The sequence below is a fragment of the Stegostoma tigrinum genome, chromosome 44 (genome assembly GCF_030684315.1).
Source record: "Stegostoma tigrinum isolate sSteTig4 chromosome 44, sSteTig4.hap1, whole genome shotgun sequence".
NCBI lineage: Eukaryota > Metazoa > Chordata > Chondrichthyes > Orectolobiformes > Stegostomatidae > Stegostoma > Stegostoma tigrinum.
Genome location: NC_081397.1, coordinates 12236908 through 12264907, shown reverse-complemented (window position 1 = coordinate 12264907; position 28000 = coordinate 12236908). Strand labels below are relative to the sequence as shown.

Sequence of the window (28000 nt, the reverse complement as noted above, 5' to 3'; positions counted from 1 at the left end):
CCTACTCTTACTGTCTTCCATTCATATATACTTAATTTGTTCTATGTAGCCTAATGTCATTATCTCATTGCTTTGTATGTTCCATTTTATTTTCCATACTCTCAGCCTCCTATGCTCCAGTGAAAGAAGTGCCAGCCTCTCCAGCCTTGCCTTATAACTCAAACCTTCCATTCCTGACAACGTCCTGGGGAATCTCTTCTGAACCCTCTCCAGTTGGGTAATATTCTTGCTGCAACTGGACACAGTATTCCAGATGAGGCGTCACCAATGTCCTATAAAACATCACATAAAGTCCCAAATTCTACGCTCAACGGACTGAGCAATGAAGGTAAGGGTGCTAAACGCCTTTTTAACCATTCTGCCTATGTGTGATGCAAGCAAAAAGTAGAATGTACCTCCACCCCTTGGACGCTCCATTCCACAACACTACCAAAGGCTCCACCATTATTTGTATAACCCCTCCCTTTGTTTCTTGTATCTAAACGCAATATCTCTCATTTATCCAGATTGAACTCCATCCATCATTTTTCAGCCCATTGACCTATTCGATCAAGATCCCACAGTCATCTTCGCAAATCTTCTTCACTGTTGGTGTCATCCGCAAACTTAATAACATGTCTTCTATATGCTCATCCAAATCATTATATAAACGACAAACAAAAGAGGACCAATTCATGTGGAACAGTGTTTTTCACAGGTCAAAAGGCAAGCCTTCCCCATTACTCTGTCTCCTGCTATTAAGCAACCCTGAATGCTATGTGACCTAACTTTACTAATTCGTCTACCATTGCAGAAGCTGGTCAAAAATGTTTTATGAAAATCATAGAGAAAATCATAGAAAATCATCAGAGCTCTCTGATGAAGGGTCTAGGCCCGAAACGTCAGCTTTTGTGCTCCTGAGATGCTGCTTGGCCTGCTGTGTTCATCCAGCCTCACATTTTATTATCTTGGAATCTCCAGCATCTGCAGTTCCCATTATCTCTAAAAATTATTACCAGCGCCCCTACTATTTCTGCCCCTTCCTCACTCAACAGCCTCAGATGCATTTCATCTGGCCCGAGAGATTTCTGCTTTTAAGCCTGCCTGGCCAATCAGAACTTTCCTCTCTTTCTATGCTTTTTTTTAAAAAGGTATATAACAGTCCTTCTTTCTGATTTCTGTACTCATGTCATGCCTGTCACTTATATTGTGCCAATTATCCTTTCATGCTCCTTTATTGCTCTAATTACCTTTTCTAAGATGCTCCCTACACAATCTGTACTCGTCAAGGACTTCTGCTGTTTTGAACCGACGGTAACTGCTGCAAGCCTCCATTCTTCTCTTTAGCCAATCCTGTATATCCAGGGTGGCGACCAATGTCTGCTAACTTTCTCCCCCACTAGTATTTCAACAACCTGCTCGGCTTCATTACCTGAAATTAAGTCCGGTACCGCTCACTCTGTTGTAGGGTCTTCCTCATAATGGCTTCAAAAGCTGCACTTGGATGCATGTTAAGTATTCCACTTCCTTTCAACCTTTCACACCAGAGCTAACCCGGGTGACTTTGGGACAGTTCTTCCTCCTCTGTTGCTTTATTCCTTGTCAATAGAGTCAATAAGAAAACAAGAGCAGAAAACCATTTGGCCCTTTGATCCAGCTTCAACATTTAAATGATCATGGCCAAACAGCCATTGGCCATATGGCCATTGTTGGAGCATCCATAGGCGACATCACTCCCTCCACTGCCGGGTACACCACTTCCAGGGCAGTGAACGTCGCTGCTGATGCCACCGCCTCCATTTCTGAGGCCAACACCATAGACACCGAGGACGCCCCTATTGTCACAGCTGCTGCCACCTCCTACCGCACACCGCCCACTGCCGGCTCAACTCCGCCCACCACCTCCACGGCTGGCAGCTCCGGAGAAGACAGCAGCACCCAGCCCTGTCGAATCTTCACCATCACCCCAGACCTCCCACTGACTGAGGACAAATGGTCAATCCTCAGTAAAGGGCTCACCTTTGCCCTCTCCACCCACACATCAATGAATACTGGTCACGTGTTGACTTAGAGTAGTTTTTCTGCCACTTCCATGCTAACTTCTTCAACCGTGAGCCTAACCCTCCCTCTACTGACCACTTCTCCTAGACACCACCCCAAGGTCTCCTACCCTCCGTTGACCTCTTCATCTCCAACTGCCGTCGAGATATCAATCGCTTCAATCTCTCCACCCCTCTCACCCACTTCAAACTCTCCCCCGCAGAATGTGCAGCCCTCCGCTCCAATCCCAACCTCTACCGTAAAACCCTGCGGGCAAAGGAGGCACAGTTGTAGTACGGCACACTGAGATCTATATCGCCGAAACCAGACAACACCTCCTTATATCACCCCCTTGATCATGGCCCCATGCCCAACCGTCAAATCATCATCTCCCAAACCATCCACAACCTCGTCACCTCAGGTAACCTCCAACCCCATCATTCCCCAACCCCGCACCGCCCACTTCTTTGTCCATCCCAAAAATCCACAAACTTGACTACCCTGGTCGACACATTATCTCTGCCTGCTCCTGCCCCACTGAACTCATCGCCACCTGTCTGGACTCCATTTTCTCCAGCCTGGTCCAGGAACTCCCTACCTATGTCCATGGCACCACCCAGGCCTTCCAACTCCTCCAGAACTTCCAATTCCCCGGTCCCCAACTCCTCATCATGACCATGGACGTCCAATCCCTATACACCTTCATCCCCCATGCAGATGGCCTAAAGGCCCTCTGCATCTTCCGGTCCCCCAGGCCCGACCAGACCCCCTCCACTGACACCCTCATCCACTTAGCCAAACTCGTCCTCACCCTCAACAACTTCAATTTCAATTCTTCCCACTTCCTACAGACAAAGGGGGTGGCCATGCTTACCAGCATGGGCCCAAGCTATGCCTGCCTCTTTGTAGGTTACATGGAACAGTCCCTCTTCCGTACTTGCACTGGCCCTTAACCCCACCTCTTCCTCTGTTACCCTGATGACTGTCTCAGCGCTGCCTCGTGCTCCCAAGAGGCACTTGAACAGTTCAGCCACTTCACCAACACCTTCCACCACAACCTTAAGTTCACCTGGACTATCTCAAACACCTTGTTCACCTTCCTGGACCTCTCTGTCTCCATCTCCAAACACCTACAAACTGATATCCATTTCAAGCCCACCGACTCCCACCGCTACCTAGAATACACTTTCTCCCACCCACCTTCCTGAAAAATTGTCATCCCCTATTCCAATTCCTTCGCCTCCACCACATTTGCTCTCAGGTTGAGGCATTCCACTCCCGTATATGTCAGATGTCCTCATTTTTCAAGGACCGCAACGTGCCTCCCCCACTCAGTGATTGAGAATGCCTTCAACCGTGTCTCCTGCATTTCCCGCAACTCATCCCTCACACCCCCCATCCGCAATAACAAACAAAACAGAACCCCTCGTCCTCACGTGCCACCTCACCAACCTCCGGATCCAACACATCATTCTCCAACACTTCCGCCATCTGTAATCCGACCCCACCACCAAAGACATTTTTCCCTCCCCACCATTGTCTGCTTTACGGAGGGACCACTCTCTCCGTGACTCCCTTGTCCACTCCACACTCCCCTCCAGGCGTACCACACCCGGCACTTTTCCCCGCAACCACAGGAAGTGCTACACCTGCCCCAATGCCTCCCCCATCATCCCCATCCCAGGCCCCAAGAAGACTTTCCACATCAAGCAGATGTTCACGTGCGCATCTGCTTGATGTGGTATACTGCATCCGCTGTTCCCGTTGTTGCTTTCTTTACATTGGGGAAACCAAGCAGAGGCTTGAGGACTGCATTGCAGAACACCGATGCTCGGTTTGCACTAAACAACTGCACCTCCCGGTTGCGAACCATTTCAATTCCCCCTCCCATTCCACAGATGACATGTCCATCCTGGGCCTCCTGCAGTGCCACAATGATGCTACCCAAAGGTGGCAGGAACAGCAACTCATATTCCGCTTGGGAACCCTGCAGCCCAATGGTATCAATGTGGACTTCACAAGCTTCAAAATGTCCCCTCCCCCTACCACATCCCAAAAACAGCCCAGCTCGTCCCTGCCTCCCTAACCTGTCCTTTCTCCCACCTACCCCCTCCTCCTACCTCAAGCCCCATCTCATCTCCTACCTAATAACCTTATCTCACCCCCTTGACCTGTCTGTCCTCCCTGGACTGACCTACCTCTTTCCTACCTCACCACCTACACTCACCTTTACTGGCTCCATCCCTGCCTCTGACTGGTCTGTCTCCTCTCCACCTATCTTTTCCTCTTTCCATCTTCTATACACCTCCCCATGATTCCCTATTTATTTCAGATCTCCCTTCCCCTCCCCCATTTCTGAAGAAAAGTCCAATCCCGAAACGTCAGCCTTCCTGCTCCTTTGATTCAGTCCTACATGTTGGCTTCAACCTTTTCTGTGTGAGAGAATTCCACTCTCTGTGTTTTTTATTTTATACTGCATCCTTCAACTTTGAACCTTGGTTCTGAGCTCTCTGATCATTGGGAACATCCTTTCTGTATTTATCCTGCATGGCCCAGAATTTTATAGATATCTATTGGGTCCCTCCTCAGTCTCACAATAGCCCTCTACAATTCCAGCAAGATATTCTTACTTCTGTATCAAATCATGTTACTGAAAAGGTTAATACACCATTTGCATTCTTCACCGTCTGCTGTACACGTATGCTTACTTTCACAGGCTGGTGTTCCTTCTCCAGTCTCTTCAGGTAACAAGGCGTACTGCTGGGCGAACACAACAGGCCGAGCAGGATCTCTGACGTTTCGGGCCCGAAACGTTCCTACTATCTCTGGCACCATTCAGATAATACTATTTTTGCTATTAAGTGGAAGACCTCAAACTTATCCACATTATAATTTATCCACTATGCATTTGCCCACTCATGGCTTGTTCAAATCACAAATCCCCTTCATGGAGAAATTGTCTCCATTATAAACTATTGGTGGTAAACATCTTCCAGTCATGAACAATATTGCCGCCTAAAGACATGGCAAGAACGTGTGCGCACTCCTCCGACAAACATTGTCGCCGCGCCTGCGCAATACCACATATCGTTACCAAACGGCCATGAGTTCAAACTTAACCTCCGGCACTGACGATAAACGGGAGCAACAGGAGGTCGTGCTGGCATTTGCAGCTCATTCACCATCTTTGCGAAGCTTTTCCGTCTCTGCGCCGCATCCAACAGCTCCCTCATCCGGCCGGATTGTTAACAGCCCCTGAGCCGCATGGCCCGAAACGTCAGCTTTTGCGCTCCTAAGATGCTGCTGAGCCTGCTGTGTTCATCCAGCTCCACCTTTATTCTCTCGGATTCTCCAGCATCTGCAGTTCCCGTTATCTCTGATGACACTCCTCGATTGCCATGGCACCGCGCCTGAGCACGTCCTAATGTTCTATAATGGGGGAACATTCCCTACCGCTTGGCATTCTGGGTAGGCAATCCGCCATTGACAGTTGCTCTTACAGTACGCTGATTGGAGGGCTCGCCTGACTCAGTCAACCGTAGTATTTCTGGAGGTGGAGTCAGGGGCTATGTTGGCGTCTGCGGTGGTTGGGACGACATTGGCGGAAGAGACGTCAACCATAATGTCGGAGGTGGGTGGGGCAACGTGGTGGTGTGATCAAAATCCCATTGTCTTGTGGGATAGCCATCTTTGTTGTCCGCTGCCGTATCGATTTTACTGTCATCTGCAAACTTCTGAGAGATACTTCCCATATAACGAAAAGCAGCGGACTCAGCATCGATCCTTTCAGATCACAGTCGGTCATAGGCCTCCACTCTGAACCCCTCTACCACCACTCTTTGTCTCCTAGCTCCAAGCCAATTTCGTGTGCAAATGGCGATCTCTCCCTGGATTCCATGTGATCTAACCTTGCCACTCAATCTGCCATGTGGATCCTTCTCAAATGCCTTACTGAGGTCTATATAAACAATGTCCATTGGTCTGCCTTCATGAATCTTCTGTGTCACTTCTTCGAGAAACTCCACCAAGTTAGTGAGACATGATTTGCCACACACAAAGCCATGTTGTCCTTATCAGTCCTTACTTTGCCAAATACATGTAAATCCTGTCCCTCAGGATCCCATCCAAAAACTTACCCATCATTGATACCAGGATCACCGGTCTCTCATTCCCTGGCTTTTCCTTAACACATTTCTCAAATAATGCTGCCATGTTAGCTAACCTTCAATTCTCCACCACCTCACCCGTGGCTAATAATGACAAAAAAAACTTAGCAAGGGGCCCAGCAATCATTCCCCCATCTTCCCACAAAGTTCTGGGGTACACCTGATCAAGTGTCAGGGATTTATCAACCTTGATGTGCTTTAAGACATCCAGCACCACCACCTCTGTAATATGGACACTATTCAACATATCAGTATTTGTTTTCTCAAGTTTCCTATCGACCATATCCTCCTCCACAGTTAATACAAAATAGTTTAGAGGAAAGGTCACCAGACCCAAAACATTAACACTGATCTTTTCTTCACAGATGCTGCCAGACCTGCTGAGCTTTCCCAGCAACTTCTGCTATTGTAGCACAAAATACTCATTTATTATCTCACCCATCTCCTGTGGTTCTACACATAGGCAGCTTTCCTGACCTTTAAGGGGCCCTATTATCTCCATAGCTACGTTTTTTCGTCCATGTGATCTGACAGGATATACGCTTCCCGCAGACATAATTGTCAGTAACACTGAAATTGTCCCCAATGTCCTACATCAGACAGGAACAGTACATCACCCTCCTAAAGACCATATCTGCACCTTGATCTCCAGGCTCAGAAAATATTACAGTGTTGCTGCTCTGCTCCAGGATAACTTAATACTGATCTTTTATATTTAAAAAAAATCAAGAGACTTATCTCAGTAAAATGTGAAAAACGTTATCCTACTAACTGTTATAGATATATAAAAAAAATTGAACAAACATTTGGCCGATCATGCTGTGAAATAATGATACTCTGAGCTGTGAGTGGTTTTGATATTGAGCTGTCTCCAAGGTCAGCTGTGAAGTTTCACTGTTGTTTGTTTCTCTTCTTTTGTTATTGAACTTCAGAGCTATTCTCCAACCTCCCATGTGTTCTCTGCTGCAACTACAACCCCTGCCTGACACCTGTAGTGTGTCAGCAAAATTTCAAATGAGATAGAAAGAGACGGAAAGAGACATGGCAGGAGATGATCATGAAGGAGCTTACCATGTCACCTGCTCCACACACACACACACACACACACACACACACCTTACCCTTGAACAGAAAGACCTCTCCTGAAGTTTGACTTTCCAGGAAAGTACAAAACAAAAGTGGCTAAATATCAAGTGCAACACAAGTAAGAGCTAGTGGCAGAGATTTGCAAGTGAAGCCTGTCTCCACCAGCCAGGGATCAAACACTACAATACAGGAAAAATCACAGTCAAAATATTACCCAACAGCACCTCCCTCCCTTGCCTTGAAGGAAACACATTCTCTCACTTTGAACGCTGCTAATCAACCACCATCAAAACAAAACAGGATAAAGTATAAAAGTGGGGAGGTTCTGCCAAACCTAGACAAGAGGATAGTCAGACCATGGCTGGATGACAGTGAATAGTTTCCAGCTCCTTATCTATGGAAAGATATAATGGTATTGGATGTGGTCAGAGAAGGTTTACCAGGCTGATCTCAGGTATTGTGCAATTGTCTTCTGAGGAGAAGATGAATATGTTGGGTCTGCATTAATTTATTTTTGAAGAATGTGAGGCGACCTCATGGAAAAATATAAGTTTCTTAGAGGGACTTGACAGGCTGGATGTGGAGAAGTTGTTTCCCTTTGTGGGAAGAGTCTAGCACCAGAGGGCATCATCTCAGAATAATGGGTTGCACATTTAAGACAGAGATCAAGAGGAATCTCTTCTCTCTGAGGTTAGTGAATCTGTGGAAATCTTTACTTTGAGGCCTGTTGAGGTTGGGTTATTTAGTATATTCAAAGTGAGATAGATTTCAAACCAGTGAGGGAAACCAAGGGTCATGGGAAAATAAATGCTGGACAGTGGAGTTGAGAAGATCAGATCAGCCGTGATCTAACTGAATGACAGAGTGGGCTTGATGGGCTGAATGGTCTATTTCTGCTCTTACGTCTTATGGTCTTTAAAATAATTTATATAAAATGCAAAATCCAAAAATCCTGAAGTCAGTGTTTCAATATTCACTGTTCTAGGAACTATTCTTCACAAACCTCTGAGAGAGATTGGCCTGTGTACCTTTGAACTTCTGTCTTTTCTTGGCCTCACTTCCTTTGGATCTGTGTGCATGTGTGCTGTATTATTTGATTTTCTTGCCTGCCTGGCTTATCATGTTTCCCATGCACAGTCACTGACTGGGCTGTCTGAGCTCTGACAAAAATAGCAGGAGGCGATAGATCAATGCTGTGTGTCCTGGGTATGGGGGCTGATGGGGTGATAATTCTCAGGAAACTAGCTAGTTTCTGAGGTGAAATTCCAAACTCCTTATTTGGCAACGTACATGTCCAGTTTGGAGATATGTTAGAGTTGTGAAACCACAGGCAGTAAAACAGAAACTCATTAGCGAGAATCTAACCCCACTGGCTTCAGCATTTTACCACATCACATGTGTGGGTCTGAACAATGAAGCACACCATCCACCATTCAGGGAGATTTCACTCTGAATCGATCACACACAGACACAAACAGTGAGTGGGTCAGTGTATGCGAGGATGCACACGAGAGGGTGTGTGTAAGAAATACTTAAGTTTAGGAGTGAACGTCTGAGTGAGTGTCTCTCTGAGTGAGTGTCTGAGGGTGTGTGGCGGGGTGACTGAGAGTGCAAGTGTGTGTGTGTGTGTGTGTGTGTGAGAGAGAGAGATCCCTGTCTTCACACTGACAGAGGACAGCAGCCTGTCACGGGGTCCAGTCTTCACACTGACAGAAGATAGTAGCCTGTCACCCATTCCAGTCCTCACACGCACACAGGAGAGCAGCCCTTTACCGATCCCAGTCTCCACGCTGACACAGGACAGTAGCCTGTCACCGATCCCGGTCGTCCCACTGACGCAGGACAGCAGGCTGTCACTGATCCTGGTCTTCACACTGACACAGGACAGCAGCCTGTCACCAATCCCGGTCTTCACACTGACACAGGACAGCAGCCTGTCATTGATCCTGTATTCGCACTGACACTGGACAATAACTTGTCAGTGAATCAGGTTTTCACATTCAGTAACACAGACTGTCACACAATCCAATCTTTACATTGGCACCAGGCAGCACCCTGCCATTGAACTGGTCTTCACACTAGCATAGTGCACCAGGCTGGCACTGAACACATCTTCTCACTGACACAGGACAGCATTCTGCCATTGAACCCAGTCTTCACACTAATAAAGGGCAGCAGTTTGCTACTTCTCAGCTCTTCGACCTTACCCAGAACAGCAGACCTGCAATGAACAAGAGAATATTTGATTTGATTGATTTACTCTTACATGTTCATTGTTTATGAAAAATTGCCCAGGCACATTCTCTACATAGAATGACTGACAAATTCAACCCACACAATTACTGCCACATCAGTTTACTCTTGTTATCAGTGAAGTGATGGAATGTATCATCAATAGTATCAACAAATGGCTTCTGCTGTGCAGCAACCTGAAATTTCTGAAGACAGATCTAGGTCCAAAACATCAGCCTTGCTGCTCGTCTGATGCTGCTTGGCCTGTTGTGTTCTTCCAGCTCTAAACCTTGTTATCTCAGATTCTCCAGCATCTGCAGTTCCTATTATCTCTGAAACAACACTCACCTGCTCAGCAATTCGCAGTTTGGGTTCCACCAGAGCCACTGAGCTCCTGACCTCATTGCAGCCTTGGTTCTAACGTGGACAAAATTCCCGAGGTGAGGTGAGAGTGACAGCCCTTAATAACAAGGCTGCATTTGACCATGTCTGGCAAGGAACCCGAGAAAAATTGAAATCAATGGATCTCAGGGGACAACCTCTCCTGTGGTTGGATTCATACCTGGCACATAGGAAGATGGTCATGGTTGTGAAGACCAATCATCTCAGCTCCAGACCATCTCTACAGAAGTTCCTCAGGGCAGTGTCCTAGGCCAAAACCATCTTCAGCTGCTTCATCAATGACCTTTCCTTCATCATAAAGCCAGAAGCACGGATGTTTGCTGATGATTGTACAATGTTTAGCACCATTTCCGACTCCTCAGTTGCTGAAGCAGTCCATGTTCAAATGCAGGCTTGGGCTGATGAGTGGCAAGTAAAATTCATGCTATACAAATGTCAGGTTCTGACTATCAGCAAAAAGAGATAATCTACTACCCCTCGACATTCAGTGGTGTTACCAGCACGGAATCTCCCACTGTCAACATCCTGGGGACATCATTGACCAGAAACTCAACTGGAACTCACCACCCAAACACCGTAGCTACAAGAGCAGAACTCCTCAAAGCCTATCCAACATTAACAAAGCATAAGCCTAGAGTGTGATGGAAGATTGCCCACTGGCCTTGATTGGTCCAGCTTCAACAACTCTCAAGCTGCTTGTCACTATTCAGGACAGAACAGCCCACATGAATGGCACTATATCTACAAGCATCTACTTCCTCTGCTGCAGATGCTCAGTAGCAGCAGTCTGTACTATCTACAAGATGCACCACAGAAATTCACCAAGGAACCTCAGAAAGCACCTTCCAAGTCCGTGACAACTTTCAACTAGAAAAACAGTGCAGCAGATATGTGGGGACCTCGCCACCTTCAAGTATATCTCCAAGCAACTCACCATCCTGACTTGGAAATACATCTGATCCTTCACTGTTGCTTCATAAAAAACCTGCAATTCCCTCCCTGATGGCATCAACCCACAGCACGAGGAATGTAGCAGTTTAAAAATGCAGCTCACCACCACCTTGTCAAGGGCAATTATAGATGAGCAATAAGTGCTAGCACAGCCAGTGACTCCCCACATCATAAAAATGAATTTAAAAAAGTGGAAGTGTTATATAGTCTTGCCACTCTCTGGTGCAATGTTAAAACACAGAAAAAGCAACAAAGGATATTGAGGCAGAAGAATAAAGAAGTCAAGAAAAACTGTTCAACTTTACACTTCTTACTAAATGCCCTACCATGGGCCATGGCCCATGGGCCTGGTGGCCAGGCATGAGACCTGTTCCCCAGGCTGCTGCTGCTGGAGCCTTTTCATGCCCACTCATCTCTGCTGATGCCCTCGCCACTATGAGCCTGAAATGACTGCACAGAGGCCAGGATCCTGTCACCATGTCATTCTTAATTTATTCAAGCATAGCACATGGACTCTGACCAGCCAAGTCAAAGACAGTCTCTAGGCTGAGGAGACTTGCTGACACTCCTGTTTATATCTCTTTGCCAGTGCTCCCTGATTGGCCCACATTAACAGCCCCAATGACGGAACTCATAGTCAATGAGATCCACTGGAACCTGACTCCAATCACTACACCTCTTCCCCTGCTAAGTCTGGTGTTGTAGGCCTGTTCATTTTCCTGTAGCTTCTTCTGGGATGTTTTCACTCCAGGTCCAGTTCCTCCAACTCTGACTCAGACATGGGCCGCTTCTACTGGACAGTAACCCATCTCCTGCACCCATAAAGTATTGGGGGAGTCTCCTCCTTTTCTTCAGGCAGTAATGGTATGAAAGCTGCATCCATAGCAGACTCCAAGGTTTCCTTGATGCTAGACTGAGGGGAGGACTGTTGGTTTCTGACCGTCTTCCTGGCTGTTCTGAGGGATAGATATGTTTTGTTGCTACCCTATTTGTGAGATAGCAGCTTTCACGTGATCCACATGTTTATTCAGGACAACCTCACCAACCGAACCTTGCATGTCATGGGACCTGATGTTGTGTCAACCTTGTCTCTCACCAATGTGGGGCCTTTTCCCTGGTTTCCACACCAAACCTTGTCCCCCAAGGCAAACTGCCTGTCTTGCTTAGAGGAGGCCTGTGGCCAGTATTGGTGTTCCTGCTGCCATTTCTCTCTCCTCCCGATGTCCAGGAATATCAAGTTTAACCTGGCACGGAGTCTTCTTCCTGTCAGCAACTCTGCTGGAGCTATTGCTGTAGTTGCATGAGGAGTAATCATTTAATCAAACAGAAACCATGGCAGTTTGGAATCTAGTGAAGCTTCTTTAAGCCTGCCTTCCACATTTGGACTGCTCTTCTTGTGAGATCATTGGATAATGAATGGTATGGAGACGTCCTTATGCATTAAATGCCACTTGACTATAGAACATTCTCAAAATCCCTGCTGATAAATAATGTCCCATTGTCCACGACCAACAGTTCTGAGAGCCTGTGGATCATAAACAATGCTCACAGCTTTTCAATCATCATCCCTAGATCTGAAGAATGAACTCTATGCACGGAAAACACTTTGAATGGGTAAACATAATGACCAGCAACACTGAGCCCATGAAAGGGCCTGCATAGTCAATGTGTAACCGAGTCCAGTGTCCAGCTGGCCATCCCCATGAATGTGGGGATTTTTGTGCAATTTTTGTCCTTGTTGGCACTCTGAGTACTGCCCAAACAATGTAGCTCTGTCAACATCTAATGCTGGCCACCAGACATTAATTTTCATCAACATCTTCACTCTGGAACCCTGGGTGACTGTGCTGGAATTCAACCAGTAGCTGGTGCTAACCTTTACTGGGGACAATCACTCTTGCTGCCATTGTAATATGCCATTTCTCTGGTGATCAGTTCTCCCCAGGTCCAGAAAGGTTTCAATTCTGGTTGTGATGGCCCTTTTGTTTCCTCCATCACTACCAGCTGTTTCAGTTTTGCCAGGACCAGGCCATTTTGTGTTCACAGTCAGATATAGTCAGCATTGACTGGATAGGTGTCCAGAAATTTTAAAACCAGAATGGACCGTTCCAGGGGACGCACCATCAATGGTGTAAGTGCCAGTGGGAGGTAGCTCAAGATATCCGCATTTGCCACTTGGCCTCCTAGGCATTGTTTCAAGCTTTAATTTTACCGACAATAAGGGCCCGCCATTGAATTTGACCAGTGGCTATGGGCAGTACAGCCTTGTCTTCTTTGACGAGCCTCAAGAAGGTTTTGAGGTCCATTACTATTACAACTTTATGTCAGTAAATGCATTAATGGAACTTAATCACATGAATGATAACCGTCAAACCTTCCTTCCCTAACTGGGCATATTTGCGTTCAGCATCAGTGAAGGTTTGGGAATAATATGCTATCTGGCATTCTTCTCCATAGGGCCACCGGTGAACTCACACTGCCCTGATACTGTACAGGGAGGCATAGCATGGCAGCAGCACTTCTCGCATGGGATCGTTTTGGGCCAACACACACCTATCCAGTCAATGCTGACTATATCTGACTGTAAACACAAAATGGCCTGGTCCTGGCAAAACTGAAACAGCTGGTAGCGATGGAGGAAACAAATGGGCCATCACAACCAGAACTGAAACCTTTCTGGACCTGGGGAGGCCTGATCACCAGAGAAATGGCATATTACAATGGCAGCAAGAGTGATTGTCCCCAGTAAAGGTCAGCACTAGCTACTGGTTGAATTCCAGCGCGGTCACCCAGGGTTCCAGAGTGAAGATGTTGATGAAAAGTAATGTCTGGTGGCCAGCATTGGATGTTGACAGAGCTACATTGGTTGGGCAGTACTCAGAGTGCCAACAAGGACAAAAATTGCACAAAAATCCCCACATTCATGTGGACTCTGGACTCGGTTACACATTGACTATGCAGGCCCTTTCATGGGCTCAGTGTTGCTGGTCATTATGTTTACCCATTCAAAGTGTTTTCCGTGCATAGAGTTCATTCTTCAGATCTAGGGATGATGATTGAAAAGCTGTGAGCATTGTTTATGATCCACAGGCTCTCGGAACTGTTGGTCATGGACAATGGGACATTATTTATCAGCAGGGATTTTGAGAATATTCTATAGTCAAGTGGCATTTAACACATAAGGACTGCTCCATACCATTCATTATCCAATGATCTCGCAAAAAGAGCAGTCCAAATGTGGAAGGCAGGCTTAAAGAAACTTCACTAGATCCCAAACTGCCATGGTTCCTGTTTGATTAAATGATTACTCCTCATGCAACTACAGCAATAGCTCCAGCAGAGTTGCCGACAGGAAGAAGACTCCGTGCCAGGTTAAACTTGATATTCCTGGACATGGGGAGGAGAAAGAGATGGCAGCAGGAACACCAATTCTGGCCACAGGCCTCCTCTAAGTAAGACAGGCAGCTTACCTTGGGGGCCAAGGTTTGGTGTGGAAACCAGGGAAAAGGCCCCACATGGGTGAGCTCTGGGGTGCTGCTTGGCCTGCTGTGCTCATCCAGCTCCACACTTTGTTACCTTGCCTTAGACGTTAGCAGCTTTTCCAATTCCCTACAGGCTACGTCTTAGCTACATGACATTTTGCAAGGCTGACCCTTTTCAATAGCAGATGAAAGGGCCCCAAGATGGAGGCCAGGTTTCACATGGATTTTCCATAATCATTCACCACCCTAAGGGAACACTTACGATCTTGTACAGACACCTCAATTTATCTTCAAACACATGTAAATCGAATTTTTCAATTCTGTAGCCCAAGTAGGTCACGTGTGGTGCCTGGAACACACATTTGTTCCCTTCTAAGGCATATGCCCACATGTCAGCAATGTTTAAGCACTATGTGCAAGTTCTCCAAGTACTGTTTACTGGTCTTCCAGGTAATTGGCAACCTGTGGTAGGGCTTGTAAAATGTTCTCCTTCATCAGCTGGAAAAGAGCATAGGCTGATGATACACCAAAAGGCAGTTTTGTACATTGGTACAAACACTTATGTGCATCTATTGTGATATACTTCTGGGAATTCTCATCTAGCCAGAATTGCAGGTACAGATGGCTCATGTCCAACTTTGCAAAGGACAGCACCCTGGTAGTTTTACTTACCAGTCTTCTATCTGAAGGATTGAGCTGTGTTTATTCAGCTGCAAAGAGCAGTTTACTTTTGATTTAAAATCCCCACAAAGGCAAATCAAGCTCTCAGTCTTTGCAATCGGTACGAGCAGTGCTGCACTGGTTTTAATCATTCCTTCATTTTCCAGCCTCCTAATCTCTGCCTCTGTCTTTGCCTGTAAGAAAAATTGTACTGGCCAGGCCTTGCAGGATCACAGAATTGCTTCCTGGTCAACATGTAAGGTGGCCTCGTCTCCTTTGATAGTCCCGAGACCTTTCTGAAAAATGTCTGGGTATTTAGTTAGAAAATGGCTGCTTGAGTGAAATCCTAAGTAAAAAAATGTCGACTCAATCAAGGTGAATCCTTCTCCACCATTTTCTCCCCATCAAACTTGGGCTTGAGCCTTTTACTACAATCAGTGGTACCTGCAGCATATTCTGCTCTTAGGAGAATGGAACTGAAGTTGTATCCTTAATCTGCAGTGTATGTTCTCAGCCTGGCCAAGGAATTGTTCAAACCTAAGGGTTGGCATCCACCACGAATCTAGTTAAAGACTAATTCTGCAATGACTGACCCAACTACACTAGTATCGACCTCCATGAGAACCGGGTGACCATTTAACCATCCATTTATTTTGATTGGATCTGATTGGGATATTGTCAAACAATTTAACTCTTCCCAGCCACATGTAGGTGGACCTTTCCTTCAGGACCATGTTGTTTTTTCTTGTCACCATTGAAATAATTGCAAGAGGCCAGTACCCTGTCACCAAGGTCACCCTTTACTTGCATGTGCCCGGTACATGGGCCCTAACCAACCAGTTCAGAACCACACCCTAGAATGAGGAGACTCTCTGAATCTCCTGTTTATATCTGTCAGCCACGGTTCCCTAATTGGCCCGGATTAACAACCCCAATCAAGAACTTCATAGTCAATGAGATCCACCTTGTCCTCATTCCAGTCACAACACTATCAAATTCTAACAGGACCAGACAGGGTAAACACAGGGAGAAATTTCCTTAAGACAGGACAGTCCAGAATTAGGAACACAGTTCAAGGATTTTTTTCTTTATTCATTCATAGGATGTGGGCATCACTGGCTAGGCCAGCATTTATTGCCCATCCCTAATTGCGCAGCAGGCAGTTAAGAGTCAACCACATTTCTGTGGATCGGGAGTCACATTTCGGTCAGACCAGGTAAAGATGGTAGTTTTGTTCCCTAAAGAACATGAGTGAACCAGATGGGTTTTTCCAACAATCAACAATAGATTCATGGTCATCATTAGATTCTTAATTCCAGTTATTTATTGAATTCAAATTCCACCATCTGCCATGACAGGAGTCGAAGCCAGGTCCCCAGAACATTGTCTGGGTCTCTGGATTAACCACCTAGCAATAATACCACGCGGCCTTCACCTCCACAAGTGTAGGGGAGAGGCCATTTAACACTGAAATTCCTTTGCCCAGAGAGTGATGAGCCTTTGGAATTCTCTGTCACAGAAAGTGGGTGTGTTAAAAATATTAAAATGTGAGGCTGGATGAACACAGCAGGCCAAGCAGCATCTCGGGGGCACAAAAGCCCTCCTCCGATGAAGGGTCTAGGCCCGAAACGTCAGCTTTTGTGCTCCTGAGATGCTGCTTGGCCTGCTGTGTTCATCCAGCCTCACATTTTATTATCTTGGAATTCTCCAGCATCTGCAGTTCCCATTATCTCTGTGTTAAAAATATTAACTGTTTTCAGGAAAGAGTTAGATATAGGCCTAAGGGGATCGAAAGATATGGGGAGAAAGCAGGGCCAAAGGACTGAATTGAATAATCAACCAAATTCATTGCTGTGACAGGCTCAAGGGCTGAATGACATCCTCCTGCTCCTATTCTTTTGTTTCTTAAGTTCTGGTTGTACTGCACGTACAACACGGATTGGTGCTATACAAGAAATCACAAAAATTAAACCTACTCTTTTCATTTCTCTACAACACTCAAGAAACAGACTCTAAAATTGGCCTTCATTTTAACAAGGAAGAAAATGTGAAAATATGAAACACTTCATATTTGCAGCATTTTCCCAAACACCCCTGTCATGTTTTCTTACTGCAACACGTTTGTGAGACTCAAACAATTCAACGTTAATTAAACTCTCCCACTAGACCAGGATCTTAAGGTGCCTCTGTTGACTGCACAGACCACAGCTGGTACCCAGGTCCCCTGAGCTTCCTGTCTCACTGGGGTGTGGTCTTGAATATAGGCTAGGCCAATCTGCCTCAATGGTTCAGTGTTCAGCTGCCTCCAGCTCCGCACAGAGTGCCGACTGAGAATGGGAGTTTTGACACTGTTTCTGGTGCAGGAGATTTTTTACCATTCCTTGGCTGTCATTGGAGTGGGTGGTATGTGAGTAAGAGATTGACAACAAATTGTGTGGGGATTTGTATGAGAGACAGTGTATATAAGTTACTGTAGTCCATCTTGTAGATAGTACACACTGCTGCTGGTGAACAGCAGTAGTGGAGGGAATGGATGTTTATGGATTTGATGTTAATCAAGCAGGCTGCTTCCTCCTGGATGCTGTCGAACTCCTTGAGTGTTGTTCAAGCTCCACTCATCCAGGCAAGTGGGGTGTATTCCATCACACTCCTGCTTTGTGCCTTGTAGATTCTGGATGGGTTTTGAGGAATCAGGAGGTGAGTTAGTTTTCACAGAATTCCTTGCCTCTGACCAGCTGTTTTAGCTGATAAATGATAGCCATAAAACTATAAACATAGGAGAAGAGATAGGCCATTCACCCACTGAGTGTGATCCATCATTTAATCAGATCATGGCCAATCTGATAATCCTCAACTCTGCTTTCCTGCCTAAAATCTGTATATCCCAGCCTTGAATATATTTGGTGAACCAGCATGGACAGTCCTCTACGGCAAAGAATTCTACAGATTCACGATCTCTTAAGTGAAAAATAAATCCTCCTTATCTCTGTCTTAAATAGGCTGCCTCTTATTCTGAGATAATGCCCTTACTATTTAGACTCTCCCAAATAACCCTGCAGCATTTACTTTATCATGCCCTCTGGAATCTTGAATGTTTCAACAAGGTCATCTTCTCATGCTTCTAAATTCCAATGAGTACAGGCCCAGTCCACTCGATCTCTTGCCTTCATACAGATCCTCGACAATATTATCAGTATACTGAGTCCTTGGAATGCCTCTAACACCTTTAGATCTTTCCTTAAGTAAGAGACTCAAACCCCTCACAGTATGCCAACTGTAATATTATTTGTATAGTTTTAGCAAAACCCCTACCGGAATCACCAGCAACCGAAAGAATTGGCTTTTTCGTCTGAACTTGCCAAACTCAATATAGAGTTTGGACCATGGCAAATTATTGAGTGAGGAATATTTGAATTTTGGGACATCAATAGGTTATGATGGGGATGTTAGAGCATGTCCGAATTTTTTCATGAGTGAGGAAAGGAAAATATCGGCACCGGTCTGTCAGTGAGATTCCTTCATTGGTGCTAGGAATGGACCATGTGACGTAGGCGGCACGGTGGCTCAGTGGTTAGCACTGCAGCCTCACCGCACCAGGGACCCAGGTTTGATTCCAGCCTCGGGCGACTGTCTGTGTGGAGTTTGCACATTCTCCCCTTGTCTGCATTGGTCCCCTCTGGGTGCTCCGGTTTCCTCCCACAGACCAAAGATGTGCAGGCTAGGTGGATCGGCCATGCTAAATTGCCCGTAGTGTTCAGGGGTGTGTGGGTTATAGGGGGATGGGTCTGGGTGGGATGTTTCAAAGGGCAGTGTGGACTTGTTGGGCCGAAGGACCTGTTTCCACACTGTAGGGAATCTAAAAAAAAAGAAAACAGTGAATGAAGCAGAGATTGAGATCAGGATTCTAATGGGTCTGGAGAGATTGGATAGTTTGAGTTCATTGAGTGTGAGGGAATGTTTGACAATAGGATACAATTTTCATGGTGATTCCTGGGAACAGACAGTTTATTAATTGACAGAGTCTGAACTTCTGAAGCTTATGGGCCAGGTGCCTCTCTATGGTGAAGGATGGAAATGGGAGTATATTCATTGATGATGGGAATGGACCATGTGAAGTGAATGAATGAAGCAAAGATTGAAGTGGGGTTCATAGTTAGTTTGAAGAAAGTTAGGTAACTGGAGTTTGTTGAGTTCAACAATTCAGTGACAGTGAAGAGGCTGACAAACAAAATCCACATGTTGCGAGAGCACTGAAGGATGAAATTTTGAAAAGTTGGAGAGAGATTTAGACAATTATGGTGCAATGAAACAAGTGGAGGTATTAATGGGAGAAGGTTAAGAAGTGGAGAAATCATAATAATGGAAGTTCATAGATGAACTGAGCACATGTGCTCTTTACTGATGAATAGAGATGAACAATGGGATGTAATGGCATATGATGTGAAGGATGAATTTGTGAGATAAATGGACAGGAGTTGAACAAAAAGAGAACATTGAACCATCATTGTAACTTTGATAATCGAGAACACATTGGCCAAGAGGATATGCACACAGTTGGATCTCAGTGATTGGTGACAGAATCACAATCATAGATCAATGACTGGTGATAGACACATAGTTGGAACTCAGTGATTGGTGACAGATGCACAAGGGAGCTCATTGATTGGTGAGAGTTACACAGTTGGCGCTTTGTGATTGCTGACAGATACATAATCAGGGCTCAGCAATTGGTAGAGATATATTGGAGCTTGGTGGCTGGTGAAAGATACGCAATAGGAGCTCAGTGATTGGTGGCAAACACTTTGGAGCTCAGTGTTTGGTGAAAGTTGCATAATTGGAGTTCAGTGTTTGGTGAGTGACACACAATAGGAACTCAGTGATTAGTAACAAATACACAATATATTTATATATTTCTATGATGTGGGTGTCACTGGTTGATTATCATTTATTGCCACCCCTAGTTGCTCTTGACAAGGTGGTGGTGAGCTGCTTTCTAGAGCTGCTTCAGTCTACCTGCTGTGGGTTGACCCATACTGCCCTGTGGGAGAGAATTCCAGCATTTTGGTGCAGCGACAGTGAAGGAATGGCAATATATTTCCAAGTGAAGATGGTGAGTGTGTTGAAGTGGAATTTGAATGTGATGATGTTCCCACGTATCTGTTACCCTTGTCCTTCCTGATAGATATGGTTGTGGGTTTTGAAGGTGCTGTCTGAGGATTTGTGGTGAAATTCTGTAGGACACCTTGTAGATAGTACTCACTGCTGCTACTGAGTGTTGGTGTTGGAGTTGGAGGGAGTGGGTACAAGTGGGCTGTTTTGCCCTGGATGGTGTCAAGCTTCTCGTGTGTTGTTGGGCCTGCACTCATCCACTAAAATGGGGACCGTTTCATCACATTCCTGACTTATGCCTTGGTGAACAGGCTTTGGGGAGTCAGGTTGTGAGTTACTTGCAGTAGGAATTCTGGCCTCTGCCCAGCCTTTGTTTATGTGGTGAGCCCAGTTGAACTTCTGGTCAATGATAACCCTAGGATGTTGATAGGGGATTCGGCCATAAATATACCATTGAATGTCAAAGGGTGGTGATTAGATTGTGTCTTATTGGTGATGTTGGAGCCTGACATTTTGAGTGGCATGAATTTAACTTGCCACTTGTCAGCTCAAACCTGGATATTGTCCAGATCTTGTTCCATTTGGAAACGGACTTTATCAGCATCTCAGGATTCGCAAGTGGTGCTGAAGATTATGCAATCACCAGTGAACATCTCCACTTCTGACCTTATTATGGAGGGAAGGTTTTTGATGGAGCTGCTGAAGGTGGTTGGCTCTAGGTCACTGAATGAAGAATTGCCCTGCAGAGATGTTCTGGAGATAAGATGACTGACCTCCAACAATGAAAACCGTCTTCCTATGTCTCAGGTATGACTCCAAACACCAGAGAGTTTACCCCCTGATATCCACTGGTTCCAGTTTTGTGAGGATCCCTTGATGCCACACTGTACAAAAGGGAAATAGTGATGATCCAGGAAACTACAGATGGATGAGTCTCATTTCCATCAGTGGGAAGCTGTTGGAGAAAATTCTTAGGAATATGATCTGTGCGCACTTGTAAAAGCATGGCCTAATTAGGGACAGTCAGCATGGTTTTGTGAAGGGCAGGTCGTGTCTTACCAACTTGATTGAATTTTTCAAGAAGGTGACAAAAATGATTGAGGGTAGAGCAGTGGATATTGTCTATATGAATTTAGTAATGTTGAAACAGGGTCCCTCTAGTAGGCTCATTCAGAAGATCAAGATGCATGGGATCTAACAGTGACTTGGCTGTGTGAATTCAGAATTGGTTTGATCATAGAAGCCGAGGGTAGTCGTGGAAGGTTGTGTTTCTGGCTGTTGGTGTGTGAACAGTGGCGTTCTGCAGGGATATATAAATGAGTTGGATGAAAATGTATGTGTGGGTTAGTACTCTTGCAGATAAAATAAAGATTATGGAGCTGTGGATTGTGTAGATGGTTGTGAAAAGATACAGTGGGACTTGATGGGCTGCAGATATGGGTGGAAAAATGGCAATGGAATTTAATTCAGGCGGGTGTGCGGTGCTGCAGTTTGGGAGATCAAATGTTGTGGAAATGGCAGGACCCTGAACAGCATTGATGTATGGAGGAATTGTTGAGTTTCAAGTCCATAGCTCCCTGAAAGTGGCCATGCAAGTAGACAGGGTGGTAAAGAAGGCGTATGTATGCTTGCCTTTCTTGGTTGGGAAATTGAGTATAAGTGTCAGGATGTCCAGTAGCAGCTTTATAAGATTTTCGCTTGGCAACACTTTTATTATGTTCAGTTCTGGCCACCACTTTGCAGGAAGAATGTGGAGGCTTTGGAGAGAGTGCAGAAGAGGTTTACCAGGATGCTTCCTGGATTAGAGGGTGTGAGTTTTAAGAAGAGCCTGGAAAAACTTTTCTGTGTCGCAGCAGAGGCTGAGGGGAGACTTGACAGAAGTTTATAAAATTAAGATGAACAGATATGGTCATAGATAGGCATAGATAGACAGTCAGAATCTCTTTTTTTTTCCCCCCAGGGATTGACATGTCAAACTAGGGGGCATGCATTTAAGGTGAGAGTGTGAATATTCAAAGGAGATGTGAGCTGTTAGTTTTTTTACACAATGGTAGGAGTGTGGAACATGCTGCCAGGAGTGATGGTAGAGGCAGATATGATAGGGACATTTAAGAAACCTTTAGATAAGGACATGAAGATGCAAGGAATGGAAGGATATGGACCAAGGGCAGGCAGAAGGGATTTGTTTGACTTGGTGTTCTGTTCGGCACAACATTTGTGGGCTGAAGTATACAATCCAGTGCTGTATTGTTATGTTCTATGCTGTTTTCTATACAAGTCGTCCTGTTTAGTGGCTTCACCAGGTTGAAACCTTATCTTCAGGTATGCCTGGTGTTGATCCTGCCATGCCCTCCTGTACATTCCATTGAACCAGGGTTGATCCCATGGTTTGTTGGTAATGGGTGAGTAGGGGATATGGTGTGCCATGAGCTTACAGGTTGTGCTGGAGTATAATTCTGCTGCTGCTGATAACCCACAGTGCTTCACGGAAACTCAGTCTTGAGTTGCTTGATCAGATCGAAGTTTGCCCCATTTCGCACAGTGATGGTGCCACACAACACAATGGAGTTTATTTTCAGTGCGAAGATGGGGCATCACCTCCATAAGGACTGTATGGTGGACACACTTATCAATTCTGTTGTGGACAGATGCAACTTCAGTCAGTAGATTGATGAAAATGTGGTCTTTTTGGTTCCCTCACCACCTAATTGATACGTACAGTGTCAGAGCTCAGTGACTGGTGACAGATGCACAGTTGGAGCTTAGGTTGGTCATAGATGTACAACTGGAGCTCAGTGATTGGTCATAGATACAGAATCAAGCGTTCTAATTGGTGATAAGTGTAAAATTGGAGCTCAGGGATTGCTGTCATACACACAGCCTGAGCTCAAGGAATGGTAAATATTGGTGAATAGTGTTTGTGTATGGATGAGTGGTGGCAATCAGACATTGGAATGTCTGTAAGTGAGGGGATGATCAGAGATAGCAAGCTTAATAATTGTTGGCAAATTGCAGTACAATTCAGTAATTATGGATGGATGCAGCCACTTTAGCATTGTGAACTGAATGCCTTACTGGGAAAGAATGTAACAAGGGGAGTTAATTCTGTTGCACATTGAGAACACAGTGGTTACTGGGGATTCTCCAACATGAGGATCATTTGGCTGACTGCTTGATTGAAACATTGGGAGTTCATTGGGTGGACTAGAGTTCCTGAAGAGTAGTCATTGACATTTTGACTATTGTTTAATATAAGCCTTATCATTAACTGGGAGATGATAGGAGAAAGAAAACTCATGGAGTGATGGTGGAAATTGGATGATGGAGGTTTTTAGATTCATGTCTTCAAGTACCCAGAGCACACAAAGCTGAGAATGAGGGTGAACTGTGAGGAGGATGCAGAAGTACTTCAGTATGATTTGGACAAGTTGTGTAAGTGAGCGAATAGATGTCGGATGAAGTTTTGTGTGTGTGTGTGTGTGTGCCTGACTGTTTGATTTGAGAAAGGGGAGTTACAACGAGAATTGGATGTCCTTGAACACCAGACACAGAAAGTAAGCAGGCGGGTGCAGCAGCTGGTGAAGAAGGCAAATAGAACGTTGGTCTTCATTATTAATTATGCTAGATGGGTGCTAAGGAAATTCACCAGGAGTTGCAGGGTTGAAAAGTCTCAGTTTCCAGGACAAGCTAGGTTTGTTTTCCTTGGAGCACAGGGAGCCAAGAAGGGTTCTGATTGAGGAATGCAAAATCAAGACAAATTGACAGAGTAGACGGTGAGAATCTCTTCCACATGGCAGACACATCTAAGATCAGCGTACATAAGTTTAATGAGGAGCAAAATGTTTGTAAGAGATCTGAGGACATCTTTTCTCACACAGAGGGTGGTAGATGTGAGGCAGGTGGTGACTGAGCATATTGGAAGCAGGTACTCTTGAAACATTGAAGAAATTTCTGAACGGACACTTAAAATTCCAGGGCATAGTAGGCTATGGACCAATTGCTGGGAAATGGGATCAATTTTGTTTGGTGTCAGTTAGCATGGGCACAGTGGACTGAAGGGCTTGTTTCTATACTGTCTTTGTCATTCTATTACTCATAGGGAGATGATTCAAGTGCTGGAGCAGGGATGTCATGCTGCAATCACACAGGGGCTTAGTTAAAACCAGGCCTGGAGTACTGTGTGCAGTTTTGGTCTCCTTACCTCCTTATTTTCTCATCATGGAGTGACTTCGGAAAAGAACATCTTATCTCAGTTTTAAACATTTGATCCATTATTCTGTACCTACTTCCACTATTTTGAGATCCACCCACTCGTGGAAACATCTTCTCAACATCTACCCTGTCAAGTCCCCTCAGAATCTTGCATGTTTCAATAAGATTACATTCTTCTAACCTTTAATGAAGAAAGGTCTAACCTGTTAGTCATGCTTCATAAGTCACCACCTTCATCTCAGAAATCAGCCGAGAGAATCCCTTTTGTACAGACTGCATTGTTGCTCTATCCCTTCTTAAGCCAGGGAACTAAAGAGAATGTAACGATACAAGGGAGAATGTAGCATTCAAATAATAGATGTCCAAAAATAAAAGTAGTACCTCTCTAACTGGCTTCAGAAGCAGTGACAACTAGGTAGATCAATAGCTGCCACAAAATAGCTCGTCACTTTGGAACCAGCGATGATGACAAAGACATGGTTACACAGTGACCAAAGTTTAAAAAGAGACAATTTCAAAAGGACAGGCAAAAAAAGGAACCTGCCAAGTCTCCATGAACTGGAATGGGACAGCAAATATATCATAAAGTGACTGAAAGAGTAATGAGAAATTGGACGTCCAATAGGAGTAAGGAACATGTGGACTTTCGAGCCCAGTAAGTGTATTACAAAGTCGTTTACTGGAGATCAGTGGAGAGATGGGGAATGTGGGCTTGGTTGGGAACTTGTTAATATGACAATGGAAGCTGTGAGACAGGTGACAGTGTATGGTGAAAAAAGAAACATATCAACACACTCCAATATGTTAAGCACCCTGTTCTAGAGGTGATGCTTCAGCCCAGACTTAAGGTCAATACCATTATGTCATACAGCCCCTGAGAGATTAGGAAAATTTTAACTCACTGTCAGATAATAAGTGAATAAACCAAACTACTTGAGTAATGGTGAACACCCAACAATAGGAGCACATTGTGTGAGACTTAAATGGGGCAAGGTAGTGTTAGACTTGTCAATTGATTTGATTTTATTATCATGTGTACTGATGTGCAGTGAAAAGCTTTGTTTATGGGTAGTACAGGCAGCTAATAGTAAGCGAGGGTGTACAGATCAAAATGACTTGTACAGATCACATTGCACAGGGCATGCAAGAGGTGAGATCAACATGAGCAAGGTAAATAATTATTTGAGGCTATAGACTTGGACTCGTCTTATGCACTGAATTCTAGACAGAAGGATAAGATGTTTCTGAGATGGTAGGAACTGCAGATGCTGGAGATTCTGAACTTAAAAGGTATAGAACTGGATGAACGCAGCAAGCCAAGCACCATCAGAGGAGCAGGAAAGCTGACGTTTTGGGCCTCAACCCTTCTTCATTTCTGAAGAAGGGTCTAGGCCCAAAATGTCAGCTTTCCTGCTCCACTGATGCTGCTTGCCCTGCTCTGTTCATCCAGCTCTATACCCTCTTATCTCAGAAAGATAAGACGGTGTGTTCATTGAGTGACCAGGAGGAAATTGGGAAGAGAAGTTCTGGGCTAAGGAGTTTGGGGAAATGGAGTTACAAAATTGGGAAAATTAGTGTGAAGGGCTCACATCAATGTGAACTCTTAGCAAGGGGACGGTTGACAATTTGGAGGCTAGTGGGTGATTGAGAATTCGACAGGTTGTGATGCTTGACCAGCAAGGACTCTTTAGAATAAAGCCCCCAAAAATAACAAAGCTCACTCATGGAAGTACAGTGAGTGGGGGTTGGGAAATAATTTGAGAGCTAAGAAATTAAGACACTGAGTAACTTGGTGAGACTTAGATAATGGGAGTTGAATGAAGGGATTGCCATGGAGAAGTGACAGTCACTGCTTAGTGGTGAGAGTTTGAGAGGGAATGATGCAAATGATGAAGCAATGACAAATCATAGTGATGAGAACTGGTAACAATTATGGGAGCTCACTGAAGTGAGAGGGAGAGAGTGAAAAGAGAGAGAACAGCAGATCTGTCACTAATGCAGGGAGTGAGACAACAGAAACACTGAAAGTGTGGAGGAGTCAGGAAGAGGATCTCACTGAATGAGGGACAAATGATCAACTTTATCTCATTCAGATTGTTTTTTTTCCCCTCACAGATACTTTCCACTGCACATGCTCACCTCCTCACCTATTCTTTCCAGCGTCGTTGAATTCATTAATGTGTGAAGTATAAACTGTTGTAACCTGCTCTTCTCTTTCCCTCTCCAATAGCAAACCTAATGACCATCGTGGTTTTGTCCCGGGGAAATTGTGGCATCTCCCGATGTACTGGTCGGTATCTGGTGTCCATGACAGTTGCAGATTTGCTTGTTATCATCTTCTGTGTGATCTTGAACCATCTCGGATCTCTCCACCTTCCCATCTCCTTCCTCAAGCACTACCACGTCTGCAGTCTGAACAGCATCACGAATGCAGCAGTGGTGGACAGCTCAGTCTGGCTCACTGTCGCCTTCACCCTTGATCGCTTCATCGCTGTCTGTTGTCCGAAGTGGAAGGTGCGATACTGCACAGAGAGAACGGCAGCCTGGGTAATCCTGACAATCTGCACAGTGAGCTACCTGAGAAACATCCCGCGCTACTTCACCTATGAACCTGATCCCACCCGTGGACCATTCCCACTCTGCCGCCTCCGTAATCTGTGTACCAAAACTCCTTGGGCAGCCTATCTGTGGTCGGCCACCATCTTTACACCCCTCATTCCCTACGTATCCATCTTACTCCTGAATGTCCTGACTGTCAGGCACATCCTGGTGGTCAGTCGTGTCCGTAAGACATTCCGGAGTCAAGGCCACAATGGAAAAGATGGAGATCCAGAGATGGAGAGTCGAAGAAGATCCATCATCCTGCTCTTTGCCATATCAGGAAACTTCATCGTGTTGTGGATGACCAGGGTGGTGGACTTTGTGTTCCAGGAAATGTTGCTGAACTTGAGCTCAATGAGCATAGTTACCCATGTCGGGGAGATGCTGATGTATCTGAGCTCTTGCACCAACACCTGCATTTACACACTCACCCAGGCAAAGTTCAGGGGGGAGATTCTGGACTCAATATCAAACTCATAAATTTTAGGGCCTGCGTACCTTCTCCCATGTCCTTCCCCCAACCTCCACACAGTGGACCTTGTCATTCACTTGGGCTGCTATGACATACAACCATTGTCAGCCATTAAAGCCCCCAGTAGCATCTCTACAGTCTCCCAGGCTGACCTTTACTAGAACATAGAACAGTACAGCACAGTGCAGGCCCTTTGGCCCACGATGTTGTGCCAAACTTTTACCTTAATCCTAAGGTCTATCTAACCCCCACCCCTACTTTATAGTATCATCCATATGCCTGTCTAATAGCCACTTAAATGACCCAAATGCCCATCTGTTTCTTTTTTCTTCTCTCTCTCTCTGAGCTCCATTCTCACCTACTATTTACTCCTTCCCCCACCCCTTCTCTAACATTCTGATGAAGGGTCACTGGACTCGAAACATTAACTCTGCTTTGTCTCTGCAGATGCTGCCAGACCAGCTGAGTTTTTCCAACAATTTCTGACTTTGTTTCTAATTTCCAACATCCCCATTTCTGTAAGTATCTTTCCCCCTCTATATTCTGTCTGTTCATATATTGGTCAAAAGCCTCTTAAATTTTGCTATTGCATCCACATCCATCGCTTC

At 45.2% G+C, this 28000-nt stretch overlaps 2 protein-coding genes across 3 annotated transcripts in view; one reads left to right on the top strand and one right to left on the bottom strand.

The window, feature by feature from the left end:
- LOC132207190 (histone H3-like) overlaps nt 1–28000 on the bottom strand; it is a 913943-nt gene that overhangs the window by 615370 nt on the left and 270573 nt on the right. Inside the window, exon 4 of the mRNA XM_059642400.1 lies at nt 17193–17206. Coding sequence (XP_059498383.1) covers nt 17193–17206 — 14 coding nt within the window. The remainder of the gene's footprint in view (nt 1–17192; nt 17207–28000) is intronic.
- Nucleotides 114–27434, top strand: LOC132207176 (probable G-protein coupled receptor 139). Of its 2 annotated transcripts, none has more exons than XM_059642388.1 (2): nt 114–328; nt 26550–27434. In XM_059642388.1, the coding sequence occupies exons 1-2, from the start codon at nt 268–270 to the stop codon at nt 27398–27400; spliced, it is 912 nt and encodes a 303-aa protein (XP_059498371.1). In that variant the 5' UTR covers nt 114–267; the 3' UTR covers nt 27401–27434. The 2 variants fall into 2 exon arrangements, with proteins under 2 accessions (XP_059498371.1, XP_059498370.1); XM_059642387.1 differs by lacking the exon at nt 114–328 and adding an exon at nt 17325–17401.

Excerpts from the sequence above, each read along its gene's own strand:
- LOC132207176 (XM_059642387.1), top strand. The coding sequence starts at position 17,332 with ATGGGAGTTTTGACACTGTTTCTGGTGCAGGAGATTTTTTACCATTCC. Across the intron at positions 17,402-26,549 it reads GGCTGTCATTGGAGTGGGTG|CAAACCTAATGACCATCGTG; the intron begins GTATGTGAGTAA and ends CCTCTCCAATAG.